The sequence below is a fragment of the Pseudophryne corroboree genome, chromosome 4, assembly GCF_028390025.1.
Source record: "Pseudophryne corroboree isolate aPseCor3 chromosome 4, aPseCor3.hap2, whole genome shotgun sequence".
In the NCBI taxonomy this organism is placed as follows: domain Eukaryota; kingdom Metazoa; phylum Chordata; class Amphibia; order Anura; family Myobatrachidae; genus Pseudophryne; species Pseudophryne corroboree.
In genome coordinates this window covers 849,737,234-849,754,767 of record NC_086447.1, presented here as the reverse complement: position 1 = coordinate 849,754,767, position 17,534 = coordinate 849,737,234, and the positions used below count along the sequence as shown (strand labels likewise).

Here is a 17,534-nt window from a genome sequence, read left to right as displayed (position 1 = left end):
CAATCTTCCTATCTGCTGGATCCTTCAACGTCACAGACTGTACAGAAGCAATAACCGTAGCTTTTGCTAAATGTGAAATAGGGGCGTCTACCTTTGGAGCCGTTTCCCAAAATTTTGTATCCTCCTCTGTAAAAGGATAGAGAAATTTCAATTTCTTAGGGGCCTGGAAACAAGAATCCGGCTTAAGCCAGGGTTCCTTTAAAATATCCGCAAAATGGGAGTAAGAAGGAAAGGCAGTAACCTGTCGTTTGAAAAAACCAGAGGAAGTCTCTGCCACTTCCGTATCCTGAATATTAAGAGTCTGACGGATTGCTTCTATCAGCAATCTAACACCTGAGCTAGTAGAAAATTCCTCATCTTCCCAGGTCGAAACTTCGTCCCACTCTGGGTCTACTCCCCCCTCCTCCAATGGGGATGTCTCCAACTCCTTCCCCGGGAAAGTTATAGCAGGCAACGTCTGTGACCGTTTTGTAGCAGAAGAACTGCCGGCAGAGTTTACAAATTTGTTTAGAGATTGAGTTAAATCAGAAAGACACCTGCCCATATTCTGAGCCCAGAGAGGTTCCGCCGTATTCTGACCGGAATCAGCCTCCGATCTGGACTGATGTAATTCAGAAATGGCATCTACAATGTTCCTGGCCCAAGTAGGCATAGACTGATCCGCAGAATCTCCCTGCTGGTCCGCCACAGATGCACCAGAGCACGCAGTACATAGGGTACCAGCGTCCGCGCTACCCTTAGCCAGCTTTGACCCACATTGTGAGCATGAAAAATAAACCACCGAGGATGTCTTCCCCTTTGTAGATTTGTCTGGCTTACTGGTCATAATGAAACTTTTTTTTTTAAATAATGTACTACAAACAAACTATAAACCCAGTAGAGTAGTGGACAATACTGTGACTTATACTGTGCAATTTATATTGAAAGAATATATTGAGGTATACTGTACAAATTAAACAGATAACCCCCACTAAAGTATAGAAGGACACTATGCCCCCTAAAGTATACTTGCTGTTAGGTGACCCCCACTGAACAAGTAGGTTGAGTAGTAGTGAGCCAAATAAGTGTTTTAGCCGCGTGTGTGCACAGCGTCCCCCGTACTGCCTCTGGAGAAGATGGCGCCCCGGAGCTCTGTAGACGCCGGCTGGAGTGCGTACGCGGTAGTGCAGGGCGGGAATCCGTCCCCTCTTCAACTGACGTACGCGCCGGGTTATCTCTGAGAAGGCGCGCTGTAGGCGGAAGTCCCCGGCTCTTGCGCGCCGATACATACAGCGGCTCCAAGCGGTCCCCCCAGGGAGTGACTCACCACTCTCTCGGACTCCGGACTAACCCGTACACCAGTAGCAGGGATCAGTAAAGCCCTCGCTACTGTGTACCATCGCTCATCTCCGAGGAAAGGGGAGGAAGGGAGGTGGGGGGAATGTAACAGGGGAATACAGTGAAAAGTATATTAATAAATGAAGTATATGAAGTATATGAAGGATAGACCAATACTGTCAGAGACAGATTGTGTCTATCCTGTACCTTCTCACTGCCGAACTTCTTCTCCTAGAAAACAGGAATCAAGCCCCAGTGACCGAAGTGTGGTGGCTTCCAGCGGCAGAATAGAGTGGGAGCTCTTATCTAACCCCACTCTAGTAGTACCTGTCACCTGAATACAATAATAAAATAATAAAACACCTAACTAAAATCTTCAGAGAGACAAAATCTGTGTCTGTACTCCCACAGGCACAAAACTAAAACTGAGGTGCTGGCTAAGCAGGAAGGAGATGGGAGGGGTTAGAGGGGGGAGGAGTCAGGTTATTTAATAGTTCTGTGCCAAACTCCACAACCACACACCTCTAACCCACAAGTAACAGCGCAGCGTCCCCCAGATGGATGACAGAGAAAAAGAGCTACAACCGCTAAGTATGGGGGTATATATATCTATCACGTTGTTGGGTGGTGTGAAAGCCAGTGGAACAGAAAACGCTGTCCTAGAAGCAATATACCACAGTCATTAACAAAATGTAAGCAGAAGAGAGGCCGGAAAGAAGCACATAACAAGAATGAAACACTAAGGTTTTGGGGTGGACATCAAATCCGCTCTACTTAATGACCGAAGCCCTGTGTTGAGTTCTCAGCTATACAGTGCATGCAAAGAGACAGAGGAGGAGGGGATACAATCCCTACAGGCAGATTAGGAAGACACAGCCGGGTACAAAACACAGGTGGTATACGAACTGGCAGAAACATTTGCACATGCCACACTCACAGCTGTTATGCGTGTCCGGTAAAGGCGTCGGCACAGTAATGGGTATGCTGACACACTGACCTTGAACAGCAGAGGCAGAAGCTGTAGCTGCTCCAACACAGCTGTACAAAACGACCTTCCCGCACTCGCCATAATCCACTTCAGTACTGCAAAGCGGAGGAGAGACTTACTAAGGCATACAATACAGATATCATAGATAGGCCAACATTACTATTATGAGAAAGCAGACGTCTCCTCATTCATCTTTCCTGCAGCCATGCCAAACACCCCTTCTTGGCACACCAGGATGCGTGACAATCTTCTAGCGTCGGGCGTCTTTTTTGCCGAAAACGGTCTTAGTCACAACTCAATGCGACTAAGACATAGGAGGAGAGACTGCACTGACTAATGTGATATATGTATATCTGCGTGCGACTGAGTCTCTGAATCTGTACATGAAGTGCTACAATGTTGCAATCGCTGCTTTTTTCCATTGTGCTCCGTATGCAGAGTCCGTCACACACAATATATAAGTGTCCTATATCACATCAATCAGCACAGTCTCCTGGTGCGTCCTAGTCGCATTACGTTGCGACTAAGATGCATTTTTGACAAAAGATAGACGCCCGACGTTAGATAGATGCCAGAGTTGCACGGGACCTTGTGGCTCACCCACGCCAGGCATCTCATGCTAAGTTGGGTATGAGTGACTGGCGGTAGTGATCACGGCGGTCAGCATACAGACGCCGGGATCCATGCAGACAGGGAGGCGAGCACAACGGAGCCCCTTACAAGCTCGCTATGCTCGCCACAGGTTCTATTCCCACTCTTTTGGTGTTGTGGACACCCACGAGTGGGAATAAACTCTGCATGTTGTGATCATGCGTGTCGCCATTTTAAGCAGTCGGGATTCCGGCGCCGGGATCCCGACTTCCGGTAACATAACCGCATCCACTCATGCTGCATGGTGTAACGAGTCTAGATGAAGGAGGACACATCTGTACGCAAATGGACAATACAAGCTTTTACTAGACATACAACGTAATATCCCCTTTCATTCTGAAGCAAATCAGCCACGTGTTGCAGTAACGCAATGACAGATTAATCCCCATGACGTAGTACAGTATAATCAATATGATATCACATTACTGAACGTAACGCTTATGGTAGTGTGTTTTGTGAACAGGTATCTATTACTGCCATGCAGAGCAATACCCGATATATTTAGGATGGCGTTCATGGGGCGCATTCATTATGTTAAAATGATTAGCAGTGATACCTTTGTATTGTACAAGCTTTGATAAACAGGGAGCTTACAGGAATGATCAAGCATTTACCATTATTTGTCTGCTTGTGTGCGAGAGGCATTGAATGAGAGCAGTATTTGGAAGGCATGCTGTTCCTTGTAGTGCCAATGGGAGATCCTGGGGGTGAGTTAGCTTTCTGTCTGGATGTGTTTTAGTAATAGCCTTTATCATGAGGCCTACTGTGACAAATTATATGGCCCTATGTGGGCACTGCTATTATGTAGTGTTAGGACTGCTGACATCGGAGAAGCCTTGAAGTGGCTCAGCAGCTTAAACATGTGTTTGCAAACATGTGTAAACTAATTCTCTGAATTTCTATTACCAGATAGGTTAAGGTATGGTTACAGGTCATTTTTTAGTGTGCTGAAGGGAAATGTAGGGGTGGGATTTGCAACCCCCCCCCCCCCCTCTCTGTTTTTCTGTGACCCCTCCCCCTTTCCAGAACCTGATACATAATTATCTCCAGGAATGACCGAGCATTTACCATTGTTTGTCAGCTTACAGTACATATCAGACCCATTCATCATCCCCAGTTACTTAAACATCACTCCTAAAAAGCGGCTCTTCCGCGGAGAACCTGAAAAGATTCCTCTCCTGCCAAGCTGCCATTTAAAGTGCAGCTTGTGCAGACTTTCAGGGGCCTGAAAGTCCTTTTCAGAACTTGTTGACTGGCGTATTTTCTATGCCCGCTATAGGGGTTGAAATGTAACCAGGGAATATCAGTCATACCTCCTGTGTTTCAAGGATAATCAAAGGGTCAGACTGCATGGCTATTTCCCACCCCGCAAAGGAGATTGGACAGAAGTTAGCACGCCAGCCCCTTAGGACAGTGCTAAAAAGATTCATATTACAAGACTTGAGAGCAGAAATCTCAGAGGTTAGGCCCGGGCAGGTAGAATAAAGATTGAAGAGCTGTATCAAGCCTTGGAGAGAGAAAGTGGAGAAGCTGCCCAAAACAACCAATCCGCTTTGAGCTGTTGTTTCATTGACTGTTCTAGAGAAACGAGAGCTGATTGGGTGCTTTGGGCAACTACACCATTTTCTCGCTCTTCAAGGCTTGACACAACTCTCTCTTAAATGTTGAGTCCCAGATACAGTGGAGTCAGGACAGAGGGGGCTGGTGGACACTTGCAGTAGGCAAGTTGCTGACTTACTAAAAGTGGCACCACTAACTTACCAAAATCCGTGAAACATCCCGACTAACACTCCTCACCACTGTGTGGATGGCAGGGTAAGAGCATCCAACAATTGGGACTACTATTATAACTATGCACCACAGGAGACATCAAAGCCATGGAAATACTTTTTATCAGTTAGTATCATCAGTGGTGCAAGCAGAATTTTTTTCTTAGTGGTACAGATAGTAAAAATGGGTGTGGTCACGTATCATGAGGAGGCGTGGTCACACAAAACTAGGTGAGTGGCTACATAGCAATAGGCACATGGCCACATTATGCCACACACGTAATGCCCCTTACACATTATGCACAAACTCCATAATGTCCCTTACATATTATGCCACACACCGTAATCCTTATTACACATTATGCCACACACCGTAATGCCCATTAAACATTATGCTACACACCGTAATGCCCATTAAACATTAAGCCACACACCATAATGCCTATTACATATTATGCCACACACAGTTATGCCACTGACACGATTTTATGTCCCACACACAAAACTGCCATTTATAAATTATGCCTCAGCTGTGAGCTGGTGGTACGGAGTACCACCACCATATTTCTTAATAGTACTCCTTACCACCCTACTTTCAGCACTGGGTAACATTCAAACTCAATATTACAACCTCACCTCTGAACCTTACTGCCCACTATAATTAATCACTTACTGGTCTTCATTAATTTAATGGCCTGAGTTCTTTCATCCTGTTCGCCGACCCCATTCTCTTCCATCACGTGGTTCTGAATCTCCTCATCTGCCTCCATGAGAGGTTTCATCTTCTCAAGGACACGGGCAGTGAATTCCGAAATACGAGGAGACTTGGTGGGAGCAGTGTTTGGCAAGGAGACGTCAATCATGAATACGTAAGTCAAAACGCTGAAAGGAAAATGCTTGCGGTTAGCAGCCATATGGGTGTTATAGTGCAACTACAGCCTACACATTGCAGAAGCAGCCATATGCAATGGAAGACAGCCTATAACTCACTGCAGTCTTCTGCTCTTAGTAACTTAACGCACAGCAGAACAAGCCAGAAAATGGACAACTCTAGTCCCCATGGTCTACTCCTCCCATGTAGCAAATGTGGCTTTGTTAGCTGGAGCCAGGAGCTGCCAGATGCCTTACAGCGCTCTGAGCTCATAGCACAGGAAGTTCATATCAGTCCAGTCCAACAGCCACTCATTTGCTGCATGGGGCAGTGCATTCATAATGTAGCGATAGTGTTCAACAGATGAATCCCATTACTCTGATGCTTTTATAATACACAGCAAATGTATTATTTATTACCAGTTATTTATACAGCGCAGCCATTTACAGAGAATATTTGGGGTACTCACATCAATGCTTATAATCTATATAGCCTAACGTACGCGCACACTCATACAAACTAGGGTAAAACTTTTTTTTATCAGGAGCCAATTAACCTACCAATATATTTTTGGATTGTGGGAGGAAGCCAGAGTACCCGGAGGTAACCCACGCAAGGAGAAACACGTATGACAAGCTTATGAAGCCTGAATGGAGTTAGAATACCAAAAGGAACACCCAGGATTGCAGAAGTTGGCAAAATTATGGTGAGATTTAAAGGTGGCAACTAATTTTGATTAAAGGCAAAACCAGGTTGGTACATCTAATGACTATCTTGCTGGACTTGCGCTGACTCTCAAAAGTCATAGGCTATTATTGTATTTGTCCCACACCTTAATAGAGAGAGACTGGACAGTTTAAGATTGTTAATCGTTGGTATCCAGATGCAGCTGGGCTCCGCTTACCCACGATACAGACGCACACATCACAGGTACGACTAGCTGCGCCCAGCTGTGACTAGTCGCACCCTCAATCGCACAACGTAAAGTCTATGGATAGTGGGTGCGAATATGCCTCCGTGAATGTGCCCACGCGTCGCAGCAAACGAATCACAGGTGCGCCTAGCTGCAACCAAGCTGAGCATTGCTACATCTGTAGCTGACCTGCTCTTACCCATCAGCAGATCCCCAGACACTGTATACTAAAGCAATTTCATCCGGGGCTTGCCCATCTGTGAACTGGGTTATGGTTATTCGGACGGTTAGGTGTTTTTCAGCCAGACGGTTAGATGGGTTGACCACGCACCAAGCACACAGGTTTTGGCTGGTGTTGCACTATGGCACTGCTGCAGCCATGGGGAAACTGTTTTAACACACAATTCTCAGGGCTTCATGAAGGGCTCAACTAAAAATTAACACTTTCACGGGAGGGTGTTTTAATCAAGCCAAAATTTTAACTCTATAGTTGATCTTTTGCTATAAGACGCAAACTACTTCTTTTGATCGTATAAAGGAGAAAATACTGCCATTTAGTTTACAGCATTAGGAAAACACAAAAGAATTGTATAAATCAGGAGTAGCAAAGAAATCCCCAGCCATGAGGGAGCCTTACCTTCCAATCCGCTCTCTGACATTCTTGTAGACCTGAGTAAGTTTAGGTTCCAAATATTTAAGCAGCCTGTGCAGTAATTCTGGAACTCGCCACTCCTGCTGGGCAAGACCCCCCTGAAGAACATACAGCCGGCTGAGGACAGAGGATAAACACGGACGTTAATAAAGGACATGCCTTATATGCCAAATATCCCCACGTGTATGCTAGCAGCCAGTCCACTCAGTTATCAGATACTATAAGCCCTTGCCCACTTAACATAACACAAACAGAAGCTGCTCCTGATGTAGCCTTGCCAGTGACATCTAATGGCACATAGTGTAAAAGTACCTATGTTGGGTACTTGGCGTATGCACCTGAACCATACTGCATATGTGCAGTACAGGTCCTGCATTGTTGGACGTAGTATAGCTGTAGATGACAAGAGACTGACAGCCTGCAGCTGTTTGGGGGCGGCGCTGGGAACAGTTTTCCAAATGGAGGTGTGATGTCTTTGTTTTGGGGGAGAGCCAAGGCCAGAATCTCCATCAGAGATGGAGGTTTGCTGGACTCTTGGTTGGAGATGCGGCAGCCGGCTTGCGGGTGATCCAATGCTGCATCCTCAGACACAGCACGTATCACTAATGCATGCAGGAGGCATCTACTTATATCAGAAGCCCCCTGTTGCATTAACAGGGAAGCGGCAGCGGTGCTTACACCACCCACATCTGAATTAAGGGGGTAATTCTGAGTTGATCGCAGCAGGAACTTTGCTAGCAGTTGGGCAAAACCATGTGTACTGCAGGGGGGGCAGATGTAACATGTGCAGAGAGAGTTAGATTTGGGTGGGGTGTGTTCAAACTGAAATCTAAATTGCAGTGTAGAAATAAAGCAGCCAGTATTTACCCTGCACAGAAACAAAATAACCCACCCAAATCTAACTCTCTCTGCAAATGTTATATCTGCCCCCCCCCCCCCCCCCCTGCAGTGCACATGGTTTTGCCCAACCGCTAAAAAATTTCCTGCTGCGATCAACTTGGAATTACCCCCTAAGCCCAGAGTGTGCAGGTTACCTTCAGTGGAAGCCTGGAATTTCCATAGACACTACAGACATCACTGTATTCAGTCCAAATTAAATTGCACGACTTCAAAATGTAACATTTACACAAACCCGGAGCATGGAGAACAAATAAAATACCTGAAAACAACCACCAAAGGACTAAGCACTAAATGCACTAAAATAAAAGTAATAGCTTCTACGTGTCTACTAAAAAGTTCCTTTCAGATGGAATACAAAAACAGTTAAATGTTCTAAACCCCACTGTGTGCAATACAAAGCAAATTTGTTTTTATAACTAGAACTTTTACCACCATACCGATTCTAATAAACATATGATATACCTGCCTCCATCATATTTAGGCAACAGAAACGTTTTATGCAGACACTACACCTACCAAGCGTCCACAAAGGAGCCTCCCTCCCCGCTAACTGGAGATTCCAGCAGCAGCTCAAATAACCAGTAGAGTTTCCGAGGGTCCCGACTCTCCTAAAGAAGATAAAGAAATCTGGTGATGACGGACCTGTCACATACAGGAACATTCACTGACAGCTACACATAGTGCACGTCATTGGAAAGAATGAACAGATGGTATGGATGCTACGAGATGTACACAGACAGAGCAGACACATGACAGGAAGAGCAGAACTTACGCAGGAAGTGGCAATGCATGTGCCCCAGTCACTGTAGGTCTCCACGGTGATGTTGGATAATGCTGTCCTCAGTAGGGGGCACAGAAATCGCCACAGATTTTCCACCTGTTTCGGCACATAAATAAAATTATCTTTTCTTAGCTTTCTTGAATCAAAACTTTTTTCATGTTTTGAAACCTAGAATTTGACGGCAGATAACCACTTGGCCCATCTAGTCTGCCCCTTCTTTTACCATATTTTTATCTCAAACCTTATTTGATCCTTGTTTCTTTGTAAGGATATCCTTATGTCTATCCCATGCATGTTTAAATTGCTCTACTGTCTTAGCCTCTACCACCTCTGATGGGAGACTATTCCACTTGTCCACTACACTTTGCGTGAAGTAATTTTTCATAAAATTTCCCCTGATCATACCTCCCTCCAGTCCCAGTGAATGTTCTCGTGTCCTATTGCTTCTCTTCATTTGAAGTATGTTTCCCTTCTGGACTTTATTAAAACCCTTGATATATTTGAAAGTTTCTATCATGTCCCCCCATTCCCTTCTCTTCTCCAAACTACACATATTGAGATTTTTTTAGTTTTTCTGAGTAAGTTTTGTGATGTAGGCCATTCACCATTTATTCGCCCTTCTTTGTAGTCTCTAATGTATTAATATCCTTTTGAAGATATGGCCTAGTATTCTAGATGAGGCCGTACCAATGACCTATACTGTGGCATTATTACTTTTTTCTTTCTGCTGCTAATTCCTCTCCCAATGCAGCCAAGCATCTGACTAGCCTTCCTCATTGCTTTGTTACATTACTTACCTGTCTTTAAGTCACCTGAAATAGTGACTCCTAGATCCCTTTCCTTCTCAGTTTCCAGTATAGAGCCATTAATACTATATTTAGGACTTAAGATTTTTGAGACCCAAGTGCATGATTTAGCATTTTTTGGCATTAAACTGTAACTGCCACACTCTTGACCATTCCTCTAGTCTACCTAGATCATTAATCATTTGTTTTAACCCTACTGGTGTATCTACCCTGCTGAATACCATTGTGTCATCTGCAAAAAGGCATACTTTCCCTTTAATACCATTTGCATTGTCACCAATAAAGATATTAAAAAGCACTTGTCCAAGTACAGATCCCTGGGTACTCCACTGGTAACATTCCCCTCCTGTGAATTCACTGTATTATCCAATCCCAAGCTTTCGAGTTTATTTAGCAGTTTGCGATGTGGAACAGTGTCAAAAGCCTAGATAATCTATATCCACGGCTCCACCTTTATCCATCACTTTTAGTGTCCCACAGTCAAAAAAGTCAATAAGGTACCCCCCAGTGAATCCATGCTGTTTGGGATCCTGTAAATTGCTGGATTTGAGATAATCTACAACTCTTTCTTTTGAGTGTTTTTCCATCAATTTCCCTACTACTGAAGTAAGACTCACTGGTTTGTAGTTGTCTGCCTCTTCCTTGCTTCCACTTTTGTGCAGTGGGACAACGTTTGCCTTTTTCCAGTCATCTGGAATTACTACTGTATCTAATGACTGGTTGAATAATTCTGTTAATGGTGCTACCAGCACCTCTAAGTTTTTTTTTAGTATCCTTTGGATGTATCCCATCTGGCCCTATAGATTTGTCCACTTCCAGCTTTGAGAGTTCTCTTAGGACATTCTTCTCTGTAAATGTACTTGTTGCATTTTCCTGATTATCCCTGCAACTTAACTGTGGCCCCTCCCACACTCTTTCAGTAGTGAATACTGAGCAAAAATAATTATTAAGATGATCTGCTATTACACTGTCTCCCTCAAAAAGACTCACAGTCTCAGTCTTTAGTTTTATTATTCCGCCTTTTGTTTTTCTCCTTTCCCTTATAGATCTAAAAAAAACTGACTGGGCCATTTTCTCCTCAGTTTGTGCCTTTGCACATCGGATTACCTTCTAAAGGGGCCTACACACTGGGCGATGGTAGGGATATTATCGACCATCGATATTACGGATGGTGATTTATAGCCTACACACTGGACGATATCGATAGCCAATTTGGACGATATGAGAGTACAGACACAGAAATGGTCCGGCATGTTTTAGCGATGATCACTCAACGATGAACGATTGCGGGCATGCGCATTGTTCATCGTTGTAGCATACACACTGAAAGATATGAACGATTTATCGTTCATTTATGAACGATCTCGTTCAAGATACCGCCCAGTGTGTAGGTCCCTTTAGTCTCCTTGTCTAACAAGATATATATCTTTGTCTTCATTATTTTGAGTCTGCTTAGATTTCCTAAGACACATCTTTTTTGCTTTCACAATACTGCGTCTTTCGCAAACCACAATGGCTTCCATTTCCTTGTGTTTTTCCTTACGCTTTTGATAAAAAGGTCTGTTGCCTTTAATACTGCACTTTTTAATGTTTCCCACCTCTCCTTATGGTTTATATTTTTTCTGCGCAAACATTTATAGAGTGGAGGATTACCATTTATTACAGTGTGTGCATTACACTAACACACTGGGGGCAGCTATTTTGTGGACTGAAATAATATTTATTGGAATACACTGTATTCATTGACAAGGAGCGAGTGATGATGATCTTTTACTGGTGATAGGATGCAGCAGGGCTGCTCACAATAATTACAGCCCCATCCTTGTGTTCATAGATTCACCTGTAAAATTAGCTGCCCCGCACCACCACCTTTCATACTGGATACTTCTGTGTTCTCATCAGATTCATTAGACTAGTGGTTCTCAAACTCGGTCCTCAGGACCCCACACGGTTCACGTTTTCCATGTCTCCCAGCAGCTGCACTGTGCATCACCAACTGTCACATTTAAAAAAATGTACAGGTGACGTGCAAAACATGAACTGTGTGGGGTCCTGAGAACCGAGTTTGAGAACCTGTGCATTAGACGGATTCAAATCCAGAGGCTTGTACTGCCCCCTAAAGGTAAGGTTCACACGTAATGCCACTAAAATGCACAGCAGAGCATGAAACAAGCAGCTCAGCAGGGACAGATCAGTCCCCTCTGAGCAGGCAGTGGCACTCGGGGGGCTGATAGAACCACATAGCCTGCTCAGAGATTAAGTGCAGATCCTGCAATTTTGTACTTGTGGCTGCTCTCTGCCTCCACAATGCTGATAGCTAGGCATTCTGGGGAGCAAAAAGCACACGATTCTGGTGTTCATAGACTGCTGATGTCACAACCCTACAAGAAAAAGGAGGAAGAGAGGTTGCTGAAAATGCAACTTTTTTTCACTTTTTTCTTTCCACTACAGGACATTATTTGTATATGACCACGCGCCTTATTATCCTCACCAAATATGAAGGTGGTACTGCTGCCTGAAAGAATATATCTCAGATCATAACTATGCACGTATGTCTAATGAATACATTAGCTATTACCAAGCATCTAAATTATTTTAACAGATAAAATGCAAAATTAAATAAAAAAACAGTCTGTACAGAAGCGCGCACAGCTCAGGCTGCGTATGAGATCAGCTAGTTAAGTTTACCTTCTCAAACGTCCAATGTTTGGATCCTCTGATCAATCCAGCAACAATTTCGGCCACACATCTCTGTGTGCTTTCATGAGAGTCTTCCACCAATCGCTCCAAGTGGGGAGTCAGGATGGGCAAAAAAGCATCATCGAAGTTTCTAAACAGGCCCTTAAAACATGAGAAATATTTCTATCAAAATGATGCCACACGAAAGCACAATCATAGCAGAATTTTAAAAGAGTACACCTGATCCATCAATTACATTAGCAGTCCTTCTACAAATTATCTCCTTTCAAAATTCTTTCTGGAGGTTACAGAACATGGCTACCTAAAGGCTTGCATTTTTTAGATAGTCATGTGAAGACAGATGTGAAGAGAGGAATGTATCATTACACAGAGCTTAGATGGGCATTTCAAAGCAACACGGTCGGCATGTCGACACGTTCACGTCTACATCTAAACACTAATGCCGACAGGTCATGTCAACATTATGTCAATGTTGACATATTAGATAAAGATATTTTAACCATGCCCACATTATTACTTTTGAAATTCTGGTGTCTACTGGGTGAATGCATACAACTGACGGTTACATGTGCATATCCCAATGTAAATACATGACCGTATGATATATCAGTAATGCAAAGTAGGGCTTCACAGACTTGTCTTTGTTCAGTATCGGCACTGATTTGGTAAAATTCAAATCTCTCTCTCTGGCATTACAAAATCTTTCCTATTTGCAGGGCTGTTAGGTCTTGGAAAGGTTTCCTGTCAATTGCCAAAATGATCCCAATTTTGCACGTCAATCAATAAGAACATTCCTATATTGAATATCAGTCGCCAGGTACTCTCTACATTCAACACCGCTCAAATAAAGGCATGGTGTAATTGGAGAGAACACATTGGACTTTGTTTTGATATTACATAGGCTCGGCAAAAATCACACCTTCCGACTGTTTATTTAGTATGTTTTTCCCCAGTTTCATATCTCGGTACTTGTGAATTAAACTACTTTTTGATTTTCAGAAACTTTTATGTTTCCTGGACTTTTGATGCTTTGTGTCATTGTATGTTGCCACAGGTAACCCACTGCACCTTCAATCTGTTGCTACAGCGTCTTCTGATATTGGGGGTCATTCTGAGTTGATCGCTCGCTAGCAGTTTTTAGCAGCCATGCAAACACATAGTCGCCGCCCAACGGGGAGTGTATTTTCGCTTAGCAGAAGTGCGAACGCCTGTGCAGCAGAGCGCCTGCATAAACATTTTGTGCAAAACAAGACCAGTCCTGTAGTTACTCTTCGTGTGCGTTGATTCTAACGTTGGGGGGACGTTGATGTCACACACACACCCAGCCACGCCTGCGTTTTCCCTGGCACGCCTGCGTTTTTCTAAGCACTCCCTGAAAACGGTCAGTTACCACCCAGAAACGCCCACTTCATGTCAATCATTCTGTATTGTGCCGTGCGAATGTAAGCTTCGCTAGAACCTGTGCAAAACCACAAAGAACTTTGCACCCGTACGTAGCGCGTGCACACTGCGGTGCATGCGCAGAAATGCTGATTTTTTTGCCCGATCGCTGCGCTGCCAACAACGGCAGCTAGCGATCAACTTGGAATGACCCCCCTTGTCCAGTCGTCATGAAAACTCACCATCTGACCGCTAGGTGGCATAGGTAAGATGATTGCTCATATTCCAGAAGTGATTGGTACTTGCACTAAGGTTCCATCAATTAAATGGTTACACACATTTAAAGACGACTATGATATTATGATTAGTATATCATGAAAACCATTTATTTTTACAAGCCAGTTTGCAGTTAGGTTAAACAGACTTTGTTAGCACTAGAAGTGGATAAAAGTAAGAAAAAAAATCTAACCTTAAAAAGACAAAACCTGCGAGGATTAAATTTGTCTTTTCCTTTTCGATCTTCTAAAGACAGAAACTTGATCAACTGATCAATGAATTTTTCCTCAGTGAATTGATCATATATTATTTGTTCGGCCTGCAAGAAACATGAAAAATAAAATAAAAAAAAATCTTAAACAAGTAAATGCAGAATAGGCAATTGGAACAAGTTTTACAAAAAAAAGTTAAAAGGAACAATATGTTTTACCAATTAGGGCTTCACTACGAATATTGTGTAGGAGACTATGGGGGAGAGGTAAAATACCTTGGAGAGAGATAAAGTACAAGCTAATCAGCTTCTGTCATTTTGCAAACACAGCTTCTAAAACGACAGGCGCTGATTAGCTGCTATTTTCTCTTTTCAAAGTTTCATACAAGTCCCCAACAACTATAACTACAAGATTATTAGTCAGTTTGCAGAGAAATCCCTATTTCTTGCACATGCGCGATTAATACAATGACACACGAAACTGCCAAGACTCCAAATTCCACAGAAAATCTCAGGATTTTAAATGTCACTTTAAATAATATTGCAGTACAGTTGAACTGCACACACAAAAATAACCTGAACCTTTTTCTCTAGTCCCTATGAAATAAGATCAACTACATGAGTTAGGTCTAGTGACAATGCCACTGTTGGCAGCATAATGTCGGCACAAGGATGTTGACAAGGTTAAACTGCTACTTAAAGCAGTACTTCTAACAATATAATTTATTATGTGCTGTTAAAACAGTATACTGTCGAGACGAGTGTGGTATGTTAGGTAGATTAGCCTTAGGTCAACAGTGTCTAGGTTGACCACTATTGGTCGACCGTAAGACCATTTGTCATGTCGACCTAGAACATGTCCACCTAGAGTCCCTGTCGACCTACTTACTGTCGACCTAACGACCGGATCCCGTCGAGACTGTTAAAATACTCTGGGAAGCATTTTAACCTTCCTGGCATCCTATGTGTTGCAGAGTGCATACTAGAAAGTCTTATACTGTAGCTCACTGTTCAACTGCCTGATGAAGTGACTATAAGCGGCGAAACACATCACAATTTACGTGAGATTTTCCTTTATCTTTTAGGTTTCATGTTAAGATATTATAATTTTATGTACTACTGCATCATGTGATACTGTTTTAAATGTATGTGTTTTATAATTTATTATAAAAACATTTTTTTAAGCAATAACTGTCTACACACTATAGTTGGTCACTCTTTTAATACATTCTACTTAATAATACAGCTCAATGTGTGAGTACAGGTTGAGGAGACAATTATCAGGACAGTCATAGAACACTGGATAGTTCTGCTTTTAGGAGAGTGGCAGCCTCGTCATAGACACATTCTATCTGGTTATAACCAAGATTATTGCTATACCCCTCCAGGGCAGGAGTTATCCCTAGTTTTTCCTGCTATTCTATGGGGATGGATAGGAATCCCTTAGGCTGCAGAAGCTAGGTACACACTGCGTGTCCTAGCCAACGGAGCAACTCAATGCAATGATACATCGCACCAACGTGCACACTGTGCGATATATAAAACCCTGGCCCGATGTATCGTTCCATGCAGCATGTAACTGCATGCTGTCGGCCGTGGGATTGTCCCATCTGACATGCAGCCCATCAGATTGGACGACTCAGGGAACGACTGCCGGGCACGAGCGATGGCGGGATCACACTATGCTATGTGTACGATAGAGCTTTCTGATCCACGTCTGAAAGATATATCATGATATATTAGTCTGCACCCAGCTTTAGAGTATCTAATTGGGTGCTGCCCAGACAGTCTTACAGTTAAAGAAGGGCAATCTGAAGATCTGTCCAAGGCGTGATGGAAATTGTAGTACAATAAGCTTGCAGAGTCTGTATAGCATGAGGGTGCAGCCATGGCATACACAGCAACTGCTGGAACAGCGCCTCCGGTGGCCACTTTATCACTTACATCCTACAACACTTATCTGGCTTTGCCACTAATTAACTGTTACATTTTTGTTGAACTTAGCAATACAGACATTAAATATAAACTATATAAATACATTTGGTAAGAATCAATACAAAGAGCATACACAATTATCTAAACATTATATATATATATATATATATATATATATATATATATACATACATACATACACAGAGAGAGAGAGAGAGAGAGAGAGAGAGAGAGAGAGAGAGAGAGAGAGAGAGAGATACACATACACAGGCGGAACTATGGGAGGCAATTGAGTTGGCTGCCGCCAGGCTCCTGACCTGCAGGGGGCACTTCTCCATTGCCTCCCACTGCCCGACAATCCATCCCCGCATCTGACTGGACGGAGGAGCGTGTCAGTGTCATGACACGGCAGCAGCAGCTGCCTCCTCTTATGCACAGAGAGGAGCTGACAGCTGGCTGCAGCTAGGGGGAGCTCCAGCGCACAGCTGCTCACAGGGACTTCCAATAGAGCTGGCCGGCTGAAGCTCTCTCTTCCTCCGTCCTGGTGATAGCAACAGGTAGGCACTGGCACCACCTGCCTCCAGTTGCTGCATTGTGTGTGTGCGTTTGTGTGTGTGTGTGTTTGTGTGTGTGTGGGGGGGTGATTACTGGGGGTATCTTTAATAAATCTTGGCAGCACTGTGTTTGTGTGTATCAATGGTTTTAAGTGAGGTGTGTATGTCTGTTTTTTCAAGGAAAGTTGTGTGTTTAAGTAAAAGAGGCGTGTGTGTGTAATTGTGTGTATGTGAAAGTGGCATGTGTGTGTGTAATTGTTTGTGTGTATAAATGAAATAGGCATGTGTGTGTGTGTGTGTGTGTGTGTGTGTGTGTGTGTGTGTGTGTGTGTGTGTGTGTGTGTGTGTAAAAAGAGGATTTTGGTACTTACCGATAAATTCATTTCTCTGGATCCTCTAGGGGACACTGGAGTCCTATACAGTAGGGGTGTGAAGCCTTGAACCAGAAGTGTGGCACAATCTAAAATTAGCATTGTCTGCACAGCCGGCTCCTCCCCCATCACATCCCTCCTCCCTCAGTTTGAAAAATTTGACTGAGAGAATAGGACATGACACTATAGCACATGGCGAGGAACCGAACCGTACAACATATCAAACAGCGGCCAAGAACTCTTAACCGAATAAGGAACGCTGTTTATACAAACTGTTTAAAACAAGAACTTAGAACACAGCAGGTTGACAGCACCGAGGCGGGCGTCCAGTGTCCCCTAGAGGATTCAGAGAAATGGATTTATCGGCAAGTACCAAAATCCTCTTTTCTCTTTCATCCACTAGGGGACACTGGAGTCCTATACAGTAGGGGACGTCCCAAAGTTTACCCCCAGGGAGGG

General features: G+C 43.6%; 1 protein-coding gene across 2 annotated transcripts in view; it reads right to left on the bottom strand.

Moving 5' to 3' along the window:
• The window catches only part of PSME4 (proteasome activator subunit 4), a 294,381-nt gene that overhangs the window by 26,230 nt on the left and 250,617 nt on the right, over positions 1-17,534 (bottom strand). For both annotated transcript variants that reach the window (XM_063918650.1, XM_063918651.1), the window contains 7 exons: positions 14,198-14,323; positions 12,337-12,489; positions 8,834-8,938; positions 8,578-8,669; positions 7,147-7,278; positions 5,399-5,607; positions 2,315-2,400 (listed from right to left, as the gene is read on the bottom strand). In XM_063918650.1, the coding sequence (XP_063774720.1) occupies positions 2,315-2,400; positions 5,399-5,607; positions 7,147-7,278; positions 8,578-8,669; positions 8,834-8,938; positions 12,337-12,489; positions 14,198-14,323 (903 nt within the window). The remainder of the gene's footprint in view (positions 1-2,314; positions 2,401-5,398; positions 5,608-7,146; positions 7,279-8,577; positions 8,670-8,833; positions 8,939-12,336; positions 12,490-14,197; positions 14,324-17,534) is intronic.